The sequence below is a fragment of the Rhinolophus sinicus genome, linkage group LG04 (genome assembly GCF_036562045.2).
Source record: "Rhinolophus sinicus isolate RSC01 linkage group LG04, ASM3656204v1, whole genome shotgun sequence".
Lineage (NCBI taxonomy): Eukaryota > Metazoa > Chordata > Mammalia > Chiroptera > Rhinolophidae > Rhinolophus > Rhinolophus sinicus.
Genome location: NC_133754.1, coordinates 88,708,336 through 88,725,225, shown reverse-complemented (window position 1 = coordinate 88,725,225; position 16,890 = coordinate 88,708,336). Strand labels below are relative to the sequence as shown.

Below are 16,890 nucleotides of genomic sequence, written 5' to 3'. Positions count from 1 at the left end.
TTGATTCTTTCTGGGAACTGCAATAAGAGGGAAGATGAAGGCAGACAATGTTTTACATTCTAAAAATCTCTGTTATTCTTAAAAGCAGACATTATTATGCCAAGTTTTAAAAACTTATTTAAAAAAAAATACTTCATTCTATATCTTCTAAGAATGGCAGTTTGGGCCTTTGAGAAACCTACCAGTTGAGATTACTAGTTCAATTGTATTTATTAAATCATGTTCATCCACACTCTAGAATTCTACTTAAAAATGTATAAAATGTAACTGGGTTTATAGAAATAATTTCCTACCTACACTGAAGGTAGTTTAAATTAAAAAAAACACACACAAAAAACACAGAGTACAAACAAAAGTTAGTTCATTTACAAAAATTACAATAACTACAAATATTACAAATTGAGACAATTTCTCCTGTTCCTGTGACAGAAGCTAACAACCTTCACTTTCGATGAGAGGTTTTGTTATTTTGATATGACACACATTCAGTGATCCACTTTTTTTTTTTTTGCTTTTCTAAATAATTCCAGGAGGCCTATTAGTGATATATACATGGGTCATTTCCCTCAAATCTTACTTCCAGAACTACTATGTGCAAGTCCAACACAACTGCAACAGAACACAGTCAGATGGCATGAATTGAATAATCTGTTTTTTCTAACAGTAATGTTTGATTATTCTCTAAATAGTCTAAATAGTGTTTTAGAACTGAAATCATGATTTTTGGCTTTATAAAGAAAGTCCATTGCGATTTTTAATAGGCTGCACAATCCACTATAGCCAATTGGCTATTTTTACAGGTTTGCTATTATTTAAGAAACAGATTTCTACAGTATTCGATTCTGTGTGCTTTTTACCTCATATTTTTTTTAATCAGAGTCACTACTACTGCTCGAGGAGTCTGTTGACATAACTTCTACATCATCTTCATTTTCTTTATTATGCCCCGGAGGTTCCAACAAAAAGTCATTACTGTGATTTGGTGGTAACATATTCATTGCCATATCATTTGACTGCCAGGGATACTGTGGAGCAAGGACATCTGGGGGAAAGAAAGAAGCACATATAAGACATTCCTGTAATTAATTTACTTCTAAGTGACTGTTCTCTTCATGCACATAATTTGAAATAAATATTTTTAAGGCTAGAAATCAAAATACACATTTGGCCAGATTAATAAAGATCAAATTTATCAAGGAAAAGTGTGATGTTTTAGTAACTACAACCTATTTTATTTGTAAAAAATCATACTTCACCATAAATAACTATTCATATAGTCAGCTGACATAATTTTTCTTTTGCAAGACATTCACAATCACAAATATTTCCTAATCTATACATAGTATATGTACAAATAATATATTAGATCATATATGTTACTCTCTATATATTTTATATTATAAATAACTAATGTATATTATACTATACTACACATTACAAGTTTAAACTGCCGTTTAGACTTCAAATCCACTCTTCAGCCTGGACCCTGAAAACATTTGTCTTTTGCCAGCAGCCACAGTGCTAATAAGCTCGGTCAGTAGAGGGCACTGGAGGGACTCTACCGAAGAACAGGCTTCTCCTCCTGGGTCTGGTGTCTTACTTCTTACTCCTGTGGTGCCTGACCAGTGTGCAGGACATCACGTGAGGCTCACCCTCCAGCCAGTTTCAGTGACATCCCAGGCGACGGTTTCCCAGTAAGTTTTGCCATTACCTCAACAGGTGGCTTTCCAGCAAGTCTCCCAGAAACCTAGTGGGTAATTTCCTGCTTGCCAGCTCATCTAACTTCTGTGACACCTCATCTAACTGTGGCTATAGCTGTGGTATATTCACAGCTATACCTCTCCTGCTGAAGGTGCCATGAAATGAACAGAAGCCTTGGGATGGGGGTGGGAGGAGTCTCTTCACTGGTTCCTTCCCTTGGGTACTCTGCCTTGGTCCCAGATGTAGTAGCTGCTCCCTGTATCTGTTATTCTTCTATTTGTAAAAAAACAGTTCTCTTTATCCAATAGTAGTTTAGTACCTTGTTACTATACTAGTTAATAATTCTTTACATTTTCCTTGTTCAGATTGCTGGTGTGGTTTCTGCCTCCTGACCAGACAGACCCTACTGGCACATGACACAATATAATCACAAAGAGAAAAATAAGAAGATACCCAGGGAAACTAATGCAGTGAGTTCCCAGTTTGTACTTTAGGTAACAAACAAAAATGATGCTTACAAAGCATTTTTTGTAACACAGAGACATCCTTACAATGATATGTTAAGCAAAAAAGAATCTAGATCATGTTTTTAACAATGTAAATATTAGGTGCAAAAGTAATTGCAGTTTAAAAGGTTAAAAACTGCAAAAATCACAATTACTTTTACACCAACCTAATAATACAGAGGGAAAAAATCAAATAGGTAAAATATTAAATGTGATAGCTCAAAGCAGTAATTTTTTGTCCTTGTTTAACTTTTTAAATGTTCTACCAAATCAAAACAAGTCACCTACATGAGGTAAAATATGGGGAACATAGAATAAATATATGCAAAACTTGAGGAAGACTGAAGCTTACCGTTAACCAGGTCTCCCCAAAATGCGATTTTATAAAGTTAGTAAAAGCCTATAATAAGCTTTGTTATTCATTTTGATAACTTGGGAATTTTTCAAGAGTGTGTTCACTTTATAATCTTTAAACTGTACATATGTATGTTTCATTCTGTTTATACAGCATTTTTCACAATTTAGAAAAAGCTATGTTTAGAGCAGTAACAATAAGAGAGGCCCAATGCCTGAGGAAAACAGCACATTAACAAATGACACAGAGAAGTCAATTCATTATAATTTCATAACCTGCATCTAGAACAGTCTTTAAACTACAGTTAAGTGAAGAGCAGGGTAAACTGGCAGAAAACCTAGCTATTAAAATGAGTTGGAGGCCGGCCCGGTGGCTCAGGCAGTTAGAGCTCCTAACTCCGAAGGCTGCTGGTTCGATTCCCACATGGGCCAGTGGACTCTCAACCACAAGGCTGCCGGTTCAACTCCTTCGACTCCCGCAAGGGATGGTGGGCTGCACCCCCTGCAACTAGCAACGGCAACTGGACCTGGAGCTGAGCTGCGCCCTCCACAACTAAGACTGAAAGTACAACAACTTGACTTGGAAAAAAGTTCTGAAAGTACACACTGTTCCCCAATAAAGTCCTGTTCCCCTTCCCCAATAAAAATCTTAAAAAAAATAAAGTGAGTTGGGTCTGGTACCTCAAACTTTTTCAATAGCCAAAACCTTGGTCTCTTTGAAAGCATTCTTTTAATTTCCATTACCTGGCAATCTGCCTGCTGCAAGTGCATCCCCAGGTAAATGACCATTCACACCATTGGTGGAAGGATTATTCATCTGACCCAATAATCCACTTCTCATCTCTAAATCAGTTGGGTAAGGTCTCCGGGGGTCCCCTAAAACAAAACAGAAAACAGACTGCTTTTAATCCAATCACATATAAAATAAGCATCAGTGTCTTCTTTGAAGTATTGATTTTCCTTGGTTGGTTCACTTTGAAAAACTAAAGCTACATTTTCAATTTTGGAATATGAAGGTCCTCTTATCAATTGTTATTAAGAGGATAATATATTAAATTTAAAAATACATGCATTTTTACTTCTTCTCTAAATCTTCACAATATACTATTCTCTATATGAAAAAAAAAGTGTCATCTTAGCAAACACTCCAAATGACAAATTAAGAAAATTTCCTCGATTCTTCTAACTAACTTGCATCTTCTAGTATTAAAATAACAATGATACATACTCTGAGAGAGAGTAGATCATGACACACTTTCTTTATGATAGAAAGACTGAATGCTTACTGGAAGGACTGCCTAAATTAAAACCTTTTTCTAACCAACCTCTTCATCTTGTCACTTAAAGACTAAATCTTTAACTTTCCAGTGGAATATCAAGAGCCATTAATCTTTATTTCCAATCATACTAAATAGCAGTTTGGGGTTGATAAAAACCTGGCCATACCTGGACCAACTTTTTGGTATTTCTCTCCAACTCCAGATTACTTACTCACCCCACACATTGTAGTTACCGTTAGTGTTTTTAGTATGGCAAAATACCACTACCAGGAATTACTGAAGTTGAGATAAATAACCATCTCCCATTCCTTCCCAAAAGACTGCTGTTCTACCTTAGTGGTTCCGTCTTATAAATCATTTATCCACTGTCAATATAGCAGAGACCTGTTGCTTCCTTTGCTGTTTCTTATTACTCAGCTCTTTCCAGTCCTGTGTTTCCTATTGGGCGCTCAGCGCTTCATCTTTATCACCTAAGAGTTGGGACTGTCTGTTTCCCAGGCTGGAATTTTTGTGTAAATCCTAATGACTCTAAAAAGTTGGCTTCTGGCTAGTCTGGGTTTTATGGGCACATAAAGCTATATCATCACATATTATCTTATACTTTAAAAAAGGAAACACAGTTCCTAGTGGCAGTGGCTTTGTAGAAAACCAAACCGATAAAATCTATGACCTATATTCTCACTTATAAAACCAAAAAGATGTAAAAATATGTAGCAGATGTTTCTAAGGATAAATACATTCAATATTTAAACCTTTTTTCTTACTTTTGTGTACAGTCACCTAAGAATTTTCAAAACCACATATATCTAGTTAAAAAGAGAAGTATTTTTACCTGGAACCCAGGTCAGTGGGGCACACACAGCATTACTAGCACTAATCCTGTGTGCGTACTTAATTATTTCTTCAGAGGAGATAGCACCTGAGAGAGTCAAGAGGAGAGCGTAATACTTTAGTAAACATAGACGTTTATAAATGCATACATCATAGTCACAAACAATACTTAAATTTTAAGTTATCTGAAATAGGATAATCTGAGTTACCTACCTTCCCTAAACATGTCTGCATGTATATTACAAACTTAAATCAGACATTTCCAAACTAAAGAACAGACATTCAGAAAAATCAGCTGACAAATTTAAAGTACCAAATTTGGGAGACTAGCATCATTATGCTCAATAACCTCAATTATTAATTTCCATTAAATACTATTACTGTTCTGAAAGCAACACTGGACACAAATAAAATAGAGAAAACAGAGTATTTCATCTCCCAGTGACATCCAAGCTATTAAATCAGAGCAGCAGTTCACACTACGCGACTCAGCTGTTAGCATAATGTGACCCTAAGGTCATAAGTAGACCTAACTAGAAAGATGTCCACAATACATTCATGAGGTGAAAAAAAGTAAGCTGTTAAGTATTATGTATTCACAACCTGATTTTTGTTTTTTACAATATACGTACACATATGTATTTGTATTACTCTCGTTATATGTGTATTTATAGATCTAAACAAACATCTGGAAGGGCAGACACCAAACATAAGTAGTGATTATTTGAAACAGGAAAAGAAGCGGAAAGTTAGACAAGTCTAAGATCACTAAATGTCAATTCTTTTTTTTTTTTTTTTTTAATGTCAATTCTTAAAAGGAAGTAATCAGAGTTTTCATTACAATTCTGACATTTAGTATACAAACTAAAAGAACCAAAGAGATCCAAAATGGAAGCGTCTTAGAGAGAAGCAGGGAGGGGACAGGAAGGCCTCCTGTCCCTGCACCACCATATAGGTGTACATCCCAAAGCCGTAACTAGTTCTGACTTCACCATGTTCTTAGTCCCACTACAGTTGACCAATAGACGTTTTCTTTCATTCTCTATCATTTCAAGACCCAATTCAAACCCCACTTGCTACTAGCTCATAATTCTCTTCCCTTCTCCAAATAATTTATAAACCCACTGTCTTTATTGCACATTCAGTTACATGGCTATAACTTGCCTTGTATTATTGCTTCCTATAATCATTTGAAAGGGAAGGTGATACCTCCCTAACAATTCCTAGCACAGTGCTAGAACACAGCAGACACTTTACGATGAAAATTTATTGGAATCTCTCAACAGCAGTAAATGATTACTAGGAATACTCTCTCATTAGTTTCTTGAAACCAAAGTTGGGTTTTTCAGAAAGTCAGTGTTCCCACAGTACTAACCTTTTCTTGCTTTCTCTATTGATTTCAGTTTTTCTTTTGCTTGGTAAACAGCTGTTGCCTAAAGAACATTAAAAAGAGAAATATGGTTTATTAACTATGTCAAGGATAGTTTTGGGCTGAATTCACATCATTTCTCCCATAGGAACAATATGCAATTTGGAAACCCCCACAATTTATTTGTAATATTCTGAAATAGCACTGGGTATCATTTACATTACAGTTACATTCAATGAAACAAATATATTCATGAATCAGTCTCCACTCACACATTAGTTGTTAGAAACAACATACAAATTGGATTGTTTACTAACTTTTCTTTATGCCTTCTATTATAAACATGCAAAAGAGATCCAGACCACGAACCACCCCCAAAGTATCCTATTCTTGCATCTAGTTCAAGCATAAAATACCTAAAATTTTTTTTCTAGTTTACAAGATACATTCTTGGACTGATACTCTTACTCATTTATTCATCACCACTGCCTCCATGCTTAGTGACTGTTATATGAGAACACCCCTCGCCCGGTCCCCACAAAGGTACTGAAGAGTAAAATGAGGTTAACCTAGTATATGCATCCTCAACTAGAACACAGTGGTTAAGAGTACGGCATCAGAGAGATTTAGGTTCCATCTCTACTTTTTATCCTCTTTGGGCAAGGTAGTTATTCATTTAAAATCTTGGCTTCTTCATCTTTAAAGTGAAAAAAGTGGTACTGACCTCATGTAATTGTTATAAAGACTGAGATAATGCAAGTGAAGGGGAAAGCACAGGGCCTGGTGCACAAGTGTTCGATAAATGTCAGCTGCTATTATCTGTATCATAAAACTCAGTCTTTCCATAGTCCTTATGTTCAGTCTTTAGCTCAATAATTGTATTTTTAGAAACCTAATCTAGAGAATATAATGTGAGATGCAGAAAGAAAAGGCTTTTCTGAAAGGATATTCATCAAAGCATTATTTATAACAAAGTTAAAAAACTAAACGAGGAGGATATAATTATATAAAAAATGCTTAAATTTTGTCCCCTCCCCCTTTTCTTCCGCCTCGCCCCGACCCCCACTCCAGTTCAAGCCGTTGTTTCTCAGTCTAGTTGTGTAGGACACAGCACCCTGGCCCATGCTGGTATTATGAGCCTTGCGCTTCCCCCCAGCTGAGGCAGTCGGTCACCAGTTGTCGGTCGGCCACTCACAGCAGCTCACGGCAGCTCTCACCAGCTGCTGGCCGCTCACGCTGACCACCGGCTACTCATGGCAGGACACCGGTGACCTTGGTGTTAGGAGTACGGCGCTCCAACCACCTGAGCCACCGGGCTGGCCCAAAATATGCTTAAGTTTTAACAAATAGTAATGGGAAGTCAGTTAAGACCCTGCTAATGATAATAAGGTAAAAACCGAATACACCTGAGACTGAAAGGCTATACACCAAACTGAATAGTGGCAATCTTTGAGCAGTGGCACTAAAGGCAATTTTCTCCTCTCCTTTCTACTTTCTGCATTTTCTGAATATCTTTTGATAAGCAAGTATTACTTTCAATTTTCCTAATGCAAAATAGATTTTTATTACATATTCTTTAAAAAAGTATTTAGTTTGGGTCATTTCTTTAGTAGGAGTGGTTAATTTAACCTGAACTGCTCAGCCTTCTATATATTAGGAGCCATTTTGACACAATTTTGAAGAGATTTATCAGGGATAAGGATGCCAGCTGTGTCTGGTCCGTATGAGAATCAAACTCAGCTGTTTCTGCAATACCACCATAGAACAATTATATTAGTTCGTATTTAGTGAAATAACTGGGCAATAATAGCAAGTGAATTGTCTCCTTTAAATGGCAGACAACAACAAGAAAAGGAAAAACTAGAGTCCATGAACATCTATCCTAACTGCACTTAGTTTAGGATGGAAGACTAATATAATTTGAATCAATTTATAAAATTGGAACATATTTTTATTCATTTTGAAATATTCTTAAAACTGAAGTAAAGATTTAGACTATTAAAAACTAAAACTTGTATCATGACATGATAAAAGTAAAGCTTCCCATTCCTGTAATGCTATCCTATGAAATCTTGCAACGATAAAATGTGGTTCAACAGTAACGCAGACCATCTGAACACAGTAAGTACAAAGAAAATGACAATGGCCTTTCATTTAAACAAACTGACAAGCTGTCATTTTTAGACTTGGAAAGTTAAGTTTTTTGCCACTTCAAAATACCGGTAATAGACTTATTTTTCAAAAATATATTAAATAAACAATATCCTTTTTAAAGAACCAGCATGCCAACTTACCAGTATTTGTTCTGCTTCCTTTAGCTGTTTTTGCAGCTGCTGAATATCACTGTCTCTCTTCTCTACTTCTTTTTCTAAAACTTGCATTTCATGATGGATTTTTCCCTGATTAAGTGCCAACTTCATTAGTTCTTGAAACTCCCCATCTCTGTGAATTAACAACTCCAGGACCTGACAGATAATCGTTGATTAAAGCAGACAACAGAATATTAAAAAGCTACATTCCAATGAAACAAAGCATCCATATGTGAATTGGCTAGGCTATAAAATTTTAACACCTTTAAAATATTATTTTTAATCCTTATTAAAAATAAACATAGCCTATCGATGATTATTTTAGAAAAGAGATTAGTATCAAGATTTTCCTCTTTTTGTAATTATATACTATTCTTTCATGTAAAACAAAACTAGTCTTTCAGAACTAGCAACGTGCCAAGAGGAACAAATTTATTCATTTCTCAGGGAAGAAAAAATTTTAAGGTTTATCCTTTAAAATATAATGTAATGGAGGTTCCCTAAATTTTGGTATTTAAGATGATTTTAGTCAGCATCAAGAACTTAAAAAAACCTTTAAAACACTTTTGTGCTAATATTAGAAAAATGTAACTGTCCCATTAAACCTGTGATTTTATGCATAGAACTTAGGATGAAGATGGTTTTAAAAAGAGTGATTTCAACAAATAGTAAATAGATGGTATGCAGATACGGCAAAAACTATGAAGGTTAAAAAGCAGAAATTACAAAGTCTAGGTTCAAAACTCCAGTCAGTCTCTCATCTATTAGCAGTGTGACAAGGAAAAGTTACCTGACCTTTTGGAGCCTGTTTTCTCATTAGGAAAAGAGATATAATAACAGTACCTTATCACATAGGCTGTTACGAGGCTTTACTATATAATGTATGCTAAGTACACACAGAAGAGCTCAATAAAGGTTAGTTATCCACATCACCCCCCATAACTAAAGAATTAAGTTGCAATCTTATCTAAATACCCTTACTTCATAGCGCTAGCAGGAACAATATATCCGAAAGGAAATGGCGATCAAAATTCAGAATCGGTTTAAAAAATACTATCAAACATTTGTTAAACTTTAAAAAATACAGATATGCCTCAAGTTCCTTTAGATATGAAGTTCCTCTCGCTTTTATAGGACTTCTGATACAAAAGACAAAAGACTGAGCTGCATCCTGTACTGAGCATTTATTTTAAATAACAATAGAAAGTGTTTTCTGTAAAAAGTGTATTCTATTTAATAGCTCTATAATCCCCATTCTTTTCAAGTCACAGGAAGAGACAGCTAGGTTGCCATTTCCATGAAAACTATATTTTAAAAAAATTATTAATCAACGTTAAGTAGTACACATTAGTTCCATGTGTACACAACTTTCAAGTTTATACCAGTTTGACCTATTTTGTATACTACCAGAGAGGTAGTAAAGATTCTCTTTAGATTTTATTGTTGAGTAGAGAAAAATTATTCAACTTAAGTGAGAAGACCTAGGTTCCACTCATCCATTAACCTTTAGCTCATTCGTCCCCCTGGAACTCAATCCCACAGGAGATGAACTGAAGATCTCACAGGAGATTTAATCTCACAGGATTAATTTGAAGACCATTAAAGGGCTCTCCTAACTCTAGAATTCTTTGTGTATGAAAATATAAATAGTCAAATAAAATGGTGGCTAGAAAGTTTTCAAATGGGCATACCCCTCTAATATTCAAGTTTCAATAAAAATTATACAGGAATTCACAGTACTAAGTACAAGATACAATTCAGAGAATTGCTAACTCTTAAAAAGTATAAGAAAGGTTAGTGTTGATTATGGAGGTCTTAATTATGGGCTTCTGAATAATCTGGGTGACTTGTACTAAGTGCCTAGGAAATAAAGTCAAAACTCACATTTCACTTTTTGCTCATTTTGTATAAATTTCTAATTAATTCTATGAGTTATTTATTAACAAAGCACCTGAGACTGGGGTTCTTTGATTAACACATTTGTCGCTAGGCTCTTTCTTTTTCAAAAAACAAAACAAAAACACAACTCTACTATCCCTAAAATTAGCAGGTGTTTTTTAACTTGCAGACATATCTGGTTCTCCCCTTCTCCCTTGAGGGGATTAATCCTTGAAGAAAACAAGTTCTCTTTAGAGTACATCAGATTTTTCTGCCCCCAAAACATATCCTAAGACACAATTAAGATAATGACCGGGTAGAGGGTGGGGAGAAGAGATCTATTAGAGACTGTCTCCTTTTCTGTCTTTTATCTTTAAAAAGGTTAATTCTTCCTATTTTCTCTTAAAAAGGTATTTTTGTGTGGGGAAAAAAAAAACCCATAGTATAAAATTTACCCTTTTAAAAAAGTTTCTAATCAGAAAAAAAAAATCTGTCCACTGTAGAAAATTGGGAAGCACAAAAAAGTTTAAAGAAAATAAAAACTACCTGTAAACTCAACATCCAAAAATAACTAACCTTTATTAACAGGTGTATGCTCTTTTATTTCCATTCTTTTTCAAGTTGCATTAGGGGAACCAATCCTACAACAAATGCCTAGTTTATGAGAGCACTGACCTTTTTGATTCCAAATATTGTTTTAACCTCCACTTAATGTGGCTTTATTGGTTAATTCAAAAGACAAAAATAAATAAATGTGTAGCTGTAACTAGAACTGTAAGGGAAAACAATACTGCTATGCCCTTAGACAACTATTTGCTTCTTTAGCACATCGTTACCTTATATAAATGATACAAAGTAAATACCAACTTAAAAGTTTCAATTAATAAATTAAAAAGATCGAATCTTCTGTTGTCACAAAAAATAAATATAAATAGGAAATTATGGTTTGGGTTGGTTTTGACTTCAAAAAGAAGCCACTGACCTGGTTTTCCTCCTCAGCCTGTAACAACTTTTGGTTTCTCGAAATTGCCAGCATTTCTATAAGTTCCCTAAAAAAGAAAACAAAAAGAAGTAAATAAAATAAAAAACTTTTCAAAGTGAATACACAACAGGCTTTCTTAACTGATTTCTACGTGACTTTCTGGATTCCTTAGCATCCGCAGCACTGAGTACCCACGGCCACTGCCCTAAGTCCACTCCAACTGTGGACTTCAGCTCTCACCAGCTGCACACTACACACTCACCAAGACTCAGCTGTGTTGGTTACCAAACCTTTTATTCAAGGTTTGTTACCAAACCTTGTTGTTATTATATACTGTAATTATATAAATTGATACCCATTACATAAATACCAATGAAATATGATTGTAAACAGAAAGCTGTTTCTATAAAAATTGAAGCTAAATGCTTGGAAACACTCAACAGAGGTCTGCAAAGGACAACTGTAAAGAACCAGGAAAGTCAAAAACCCAGCAGAGTCTGCCCTAAGAGTACTTGATGAGAAACTAAGTTCTCATTTCACTTGAAAGGACCCAAACTAGAAATTGCAGCCAATGCATTATGGGTGGTTTATGTATGAAAAACTCCTACATCAGGGGTCTGTCTGCAGGCCAAATCCAGCACATCTGCAGTTTTTCTAAATAAGACTTCCTTATTTAGAAAGGAAGACAGTCATGCCTCTTTATTTACCTACTGTCTATGGCTGCTTTCCCACTACCATGGCAGAGCTGAGTAGTTGCAGCAGAGAAGTTATAGACTGCAAAACCAAAAATATTTAGTCTGGCCCTTCATAGAAAAAGTTCTCTGTCTCGTCTTATATGAAAAAAGTAGTGAAAACATAAATTTATATGTTTTAAGGTAAAATAAAACAAGAAATGGATGTATCATTTTTTAATGACTTTCTACTTTAATTAAAAAACTTTTTTAAATTAACCAAACAGGTATCAGGTAAGAGGGATTCTTACATATAATAGAATCCTATCTATTTGGGAAGCTCATTTACTAAACATGCCAATCCTATACGAAAACTATTATATAGATTAGGAAAAAGTGGTTAGCAGGTAATATTTATATATTAGTCCCAAACTTGTTGACAGATGAGATTTTTCAGCAATTATGCAGGAAGTAACAGCTTCACAATTTGCTACGTGACACTATTAGTCAGTCCCAGTGTTGGTACCTTCCCTCTGGCTGCCAGGCTATTTTTACCTTCCTATTTCTAACTTCCTTCCTGCTAGCCTCATATTATTTTTCTGGATGGTACCAACCGGACCCAAAATTCCCCATAGCATTGTGCATGAATTAATTAGCTAAATAATGAAAAAAGTGGATACAGGAATGGAAAGTCTTCATTCACTCGTTCATCAAATATTTCTTGTGTGCCTATTATGTGTCAGGCACTTTCTACATGTGTGGGTTATACAAATGAACAATGGCACTTAAATTCTAACACAGGTGACAAGAATAACAAACAAAATACAAAAATAAAGCCAGAGTTAAGGGTTAGAAAGAAAATGTATTTTCTCTTTCTTATGACTTTATTACTAACATTTTCTTTTCTCTAGCTTACTTTAAGAATATAGTACATAATACATACACAAAATACGTGTTAATTGACTATCGGTAAGGCTTCTGGTCAATAGCAGGCTACCAGTAGTTAAGTGTTGGGTGAGTCAAAAGTTATAAGCATGGGAGGCCCCGGTGGCTCAGGCAGTTAGAACACCATGCTCCTAACACCAAGGTCTCGCTGGTTCGATTCCCACATGGGCCGGTGAGCTGCACCCTCTACAGCTAAGATTGTGAACAACAGCTCTCCCTGGAGCTGGGCTGCTGTGGGCAGCTGGAGGTTGGCATAAACTGCCGTGGGCTGCCGTGAGCTGCTGTGAGCGGCCAACCAACGACTGGTGACCGACTGCCTAAGCCGGGGTGGGGGGAGCGCAATCTCATAATACCAACTGGGCCAGGGAGCTGTGTCCTACACAACTAGACTGAGAAACAACAGCTTGAACCGGAGTAGGGGGGAGGTGGAAACGGGGAGGTGGAAACGGGGTGGGGGGGTGGGGGGTGGAAACGGGGGAGAAAGTTATAAGCGAATTTTCGACTGCATGGGGAATGGGTGCCTCTAACCCTTGGCTTGTTCAAGGGTCAACTGTATCGCACTTCAGGTAAATTAGAGGTAAACAGAATTAATAGACTGGTGTGGAAATCTCAAGATTCCTATCAACAGGGTTTCTGTGGGGCAATGAGTTCTGAGTTATTATACGAACAGGTTAAGAAAAACTTTTTGACTACAATCTATCTATACGTTTTCATTTTTAAAATTCCTCCAAAGACTACCTTATTCTGTCACGTTTTTCAAAGTAATAAATATACTGAAAGGCTATATAATTAGGTTAACAGTAAAAATTATATTCCAAATTTCAAAGCTACTATTTTGAAAAGTCAGAGGTTACATTTCACACAGAAACTCAAAAAAGAAATCAATTTACTGGGCTCCAGAGCAGAAGGGTGAGACACTGAATATACTCAATGAATACGCTAAGGCAAAGATTTGAAATTCTAAGACTAAGAAGTACTCAGAACAAAAAGCAGCAGTCACTACTTCCCAAAGGGGGTGTCACATCTTCATAAAGTCAACATATTTACAGAAAAATTAATCACTACCATCCATTCCATATGCTTGGTCAAAATGAACAAATAATAAGAAGCATTTTAACTCAATTTCATACTTGACAGTATCATCAAGATTCCTTTGCAAAGATGTTAGAAGCCAGTCAAGTATTAATTAGACTTGGCCCTCAGGTGAGCAGTCTCCCAAAATAAGATATAGCTCAACGGACCATTTCAAACAGAACACGATCCAGAATTTAAGGAAGTGGAAAAATTACCTCAAACAGGAGCAACAGCGGTATTTTCCAATTAATCATTAGTTGCTCTGAATCTAATGGAACACAAATTTACATCAGAATTACATGGCTGCCTATTCAAGGTACTTCAAAGTACTCAGAGACCCAGTTTGGATGACCAGTGATTCTAAAAGCACCAGTTACAATAGGCTGAATGCATTGTTTTGCAAACGACAGTTGGTCCTATTTAGAAAAGCAGTGGGCTAGTCAGTGTGTATGGGATGTTAACTTGGTGTTTAAGAACTTAAAAAGAATAAGTCCTGAACGTGAACTAAATGAAGCTTCACTAGCTGTCCCAAAGAGTCATGTTACACAGAGCAGAGATGAATAATTGAACTAAAAACTTATCGTGAAAACTCTGTCTTGTTAGTGTCTTTTTACTAAGAAATCATGCTGGTATTCATTGACAGGATTAACTGAAAAAGGAAACTGACAAGGTTTCTGACAGGAACTACAAAACCAACAAAAACAGGAGAAAATAGCACTTACATTAATCTGTATAAACATTTACACAGAGGCAACACATTAAGACAGCTGCCTTATGCCTCTGAGTTTCTTGTTCACTGTATTGACTGCTGGTTGCCTGTAGATTCCATGTACTCTATTTGTAGTCACGCAGCATTTGAGTCTAATAGTCTAAACAGTGGATTAAACACATAAACTATTTAACTTCTGGTGTGTCTTTTTATTACATCACTTAATATCATGCTGACCTACTAATCTGGTAAGTAAGGCATGCCACAGCAAGGACTAAATTCACAGCAGATAAAATGCTGACCATTAGTAGGGTCAGGTAACATAATATATAAGATTTATTCTAAAGCTGTCCAAGAGTGTTGGCTACAGAAAAGATGACACTTAAACTGGATTCTGAAGGATGAATGAATGATTCACCAAGTTGGAGGTGGAGTGGGAATGGCACTAAAGACGAGGAAGTATGATAACTTTAGAATAGAAAGCATTCAGAGGCTGGAGTGAAGGGTAGGAAGGTCGGAGGGATGTGGATCTAAATGAGAACAAGAGGATGGATTAATTAAGAGGAAATGGAGAAAGGCTTTATCCCACACTACGCTAAAGAGTTTGGACTTTATCTCATTGGGCAATGGGAACCTACCAAATATTTTAAAGCAGAAAAGTAATTCGAGATGCCTCTTTAAAAGACAGCCCTGTTCTTGGGCAAAATAGAATGATACCGTGAAGAAGACGCACGTAGGCAACGCATTATGAAACAGTTAAGAATAGGATGTAAAACCGTGTGAATGAGAACAAGAGGTCAAATCTCAGCAACATTTTAGGAGGAAGAACCCAAACAATTTTAACATCCAAGTGAATGTGAGGGAATTAAGGAAGCCTCCAACTTGACAGGCTATCATGAAAAATGACAGAGTACAGAGAATAACATCCAATTTCATCTCATGCCTCTGCCATACACACTGCACTCCAGCCCTCCCAAGCCTGCAATTGCACCACGTCGTGTGTGCTCAGGTTCCCAGGCCTTTGCTACCTGCTGCCTAGTGCACCTGGTGAACTCGTTCTTCCAAGGCAGTCCTTTCTCCAGGAAGCCTACTCTGATCACAACCAGGCCAGGCGCCTAGTCCCCCTGCTCTATGATAGGAGCCCGCAGCGCAAGCCTCTGATAAAAACAGGTTCCGCGCCAGTCATCTGTTTACACATCTGTCCCCCTTTACAGTGAGTGGGCTCCTTCTCACGGACATCTAGTCCCCCGCTCACTGCCGTGTCCCTGCCCTTGACACCCGGTGGTAGTAGCTTTTTAAATGTTTGTAGAGTGTATGTGGTCGAAGGGGCTCACACCAGGCGATCTCTACGGTCTGCTACGGTTCTGGCAGTCTCGGGGTTCCAGGGTCACTGTCATTATTAAAACGTCCTCTGACGGGGGAGGGGGGATGCCGTCTTGAAGCCCCGGAGGGCTGCGGACGCCACGTCCACGACAACCTTGCGCGGTCTTTGGGAGTGAGCGCGGGGGTCGCCCTCCCCGCGGAGTCCCTGAAACTAGCGCCAACCCAGGCAGGTCCTCAGGCGACGACATTACCTCGACAAGACCTCCAGATCTTCCAGCGCAGACAGCAGTCGCTCCCGCGTGCTGTTACCTCCCGCCGTTCCCGAGCTGCCTCCCGGCCGCTCCTTCTCCTTCTCGCCGCTCGAAGACGCCGCCATGCTCCTCACGGGCACGCAGCCTGCGTCTGCGCAGCTGTGCACTGGTGAGGAGAGGCGGGTTCAGGAGGCGGAAGGAAGCGTCACCGAGGAGGGGCAGAGAGGCCCGGTCACAGCGCCGCCTAGGGGCCTGGAGGTTCACTGCGGACGCCTGCGCCATCTGCTGGGCCAGGGAGGGCTTCTGCGCGCCAACCCTAACTGGCAGGCTGGTCAGGTTCTACTGCACCTTCCGTTCTGCAAGTTGGAATGGGAAGCTTCTGCTCAACGGATTTTAAGCGTTTGAAGGAATTACGTAATGGCCTTGTATCAGCTTCTTCGTCAAATGGGCGGGGTCTCATCAGTATTAACCTCTCTTTAGTTTTCATTTCCTTAACACTAGTCCCACCCTACTGTTTGGCCTCTCGGGAGCTGTAAGCACCTTAGCACAGGAACCATAATCCATCTTTTTATTTTCCCCTGCAGTTTTTCTTTATTGTGGTAAAATACAGGTAACAAAATTTACAATGTTAATTGTGTATAAGTGTACATGTCAATGATATTAAGTACATTCATATTGTTGTGCTACCATCACCACCGTCCATCTCC

The 16,890-nt window shown here is 37.5% G+C and overlaps 1 protein-coding gene across 1 annotated transcript; it reads right to left on the bottom strand.

Annotated features, from left to right (window-relative positions):
* Positions 1-344: 344 nt before the first annotated feature.
* On the bottom strand, positions 345-16,513 carry MED4 (mediator complex subunit 4). Its single transcript, XM_019748055.2, has 7 exons — positions 16,184-16,513; positions 11,211-11,277; positions 8,336-8,506; positions 6,048-6,105; positions 4,674-4,760; positions 3,306-3,437; positions 345-1,042 (listed from the first exon to the last, which is right to left on the bottom strand). Exons 1-7 carry the CDS (start codon positions 16,306-16,308, stop codon positions 870-872), a joined length of 813 nt encoding a protein of 270 aa, XP_019603614.1. The 5' UTR covers positions 16,309-16,513; the 3' UTR covers positions 345-869.
* Positions 16,514-16,890: the final 377 nt, after the last annotated feature.

Excerpts from the sequence above, each read along its gene's own strand:
- MED4 (XM_019748055.2), bottom strand. The coding sequence starts at position 16,308 with ATGGCGGCGTCTTCGAGCGGCGAGAAGGAGAAGGAGCGGCCGGGAGGC. Across the intron at positions 11,278-16,183 it reads GATCTGGAGGTCTTGTCGAG|GGAACTTATAGAAATGCTGG; the intron begins GTAATGTCGTCG and ends TTTCTTTTTTAG. Across the intron at positions 3,438-4,673 it reads CCCACTGACCTGGGTTCCAG|GGGACCCCCGGAGACCTTAC; the intron begins GTAAAAATACTT and ends GTTTTGTTTTAG.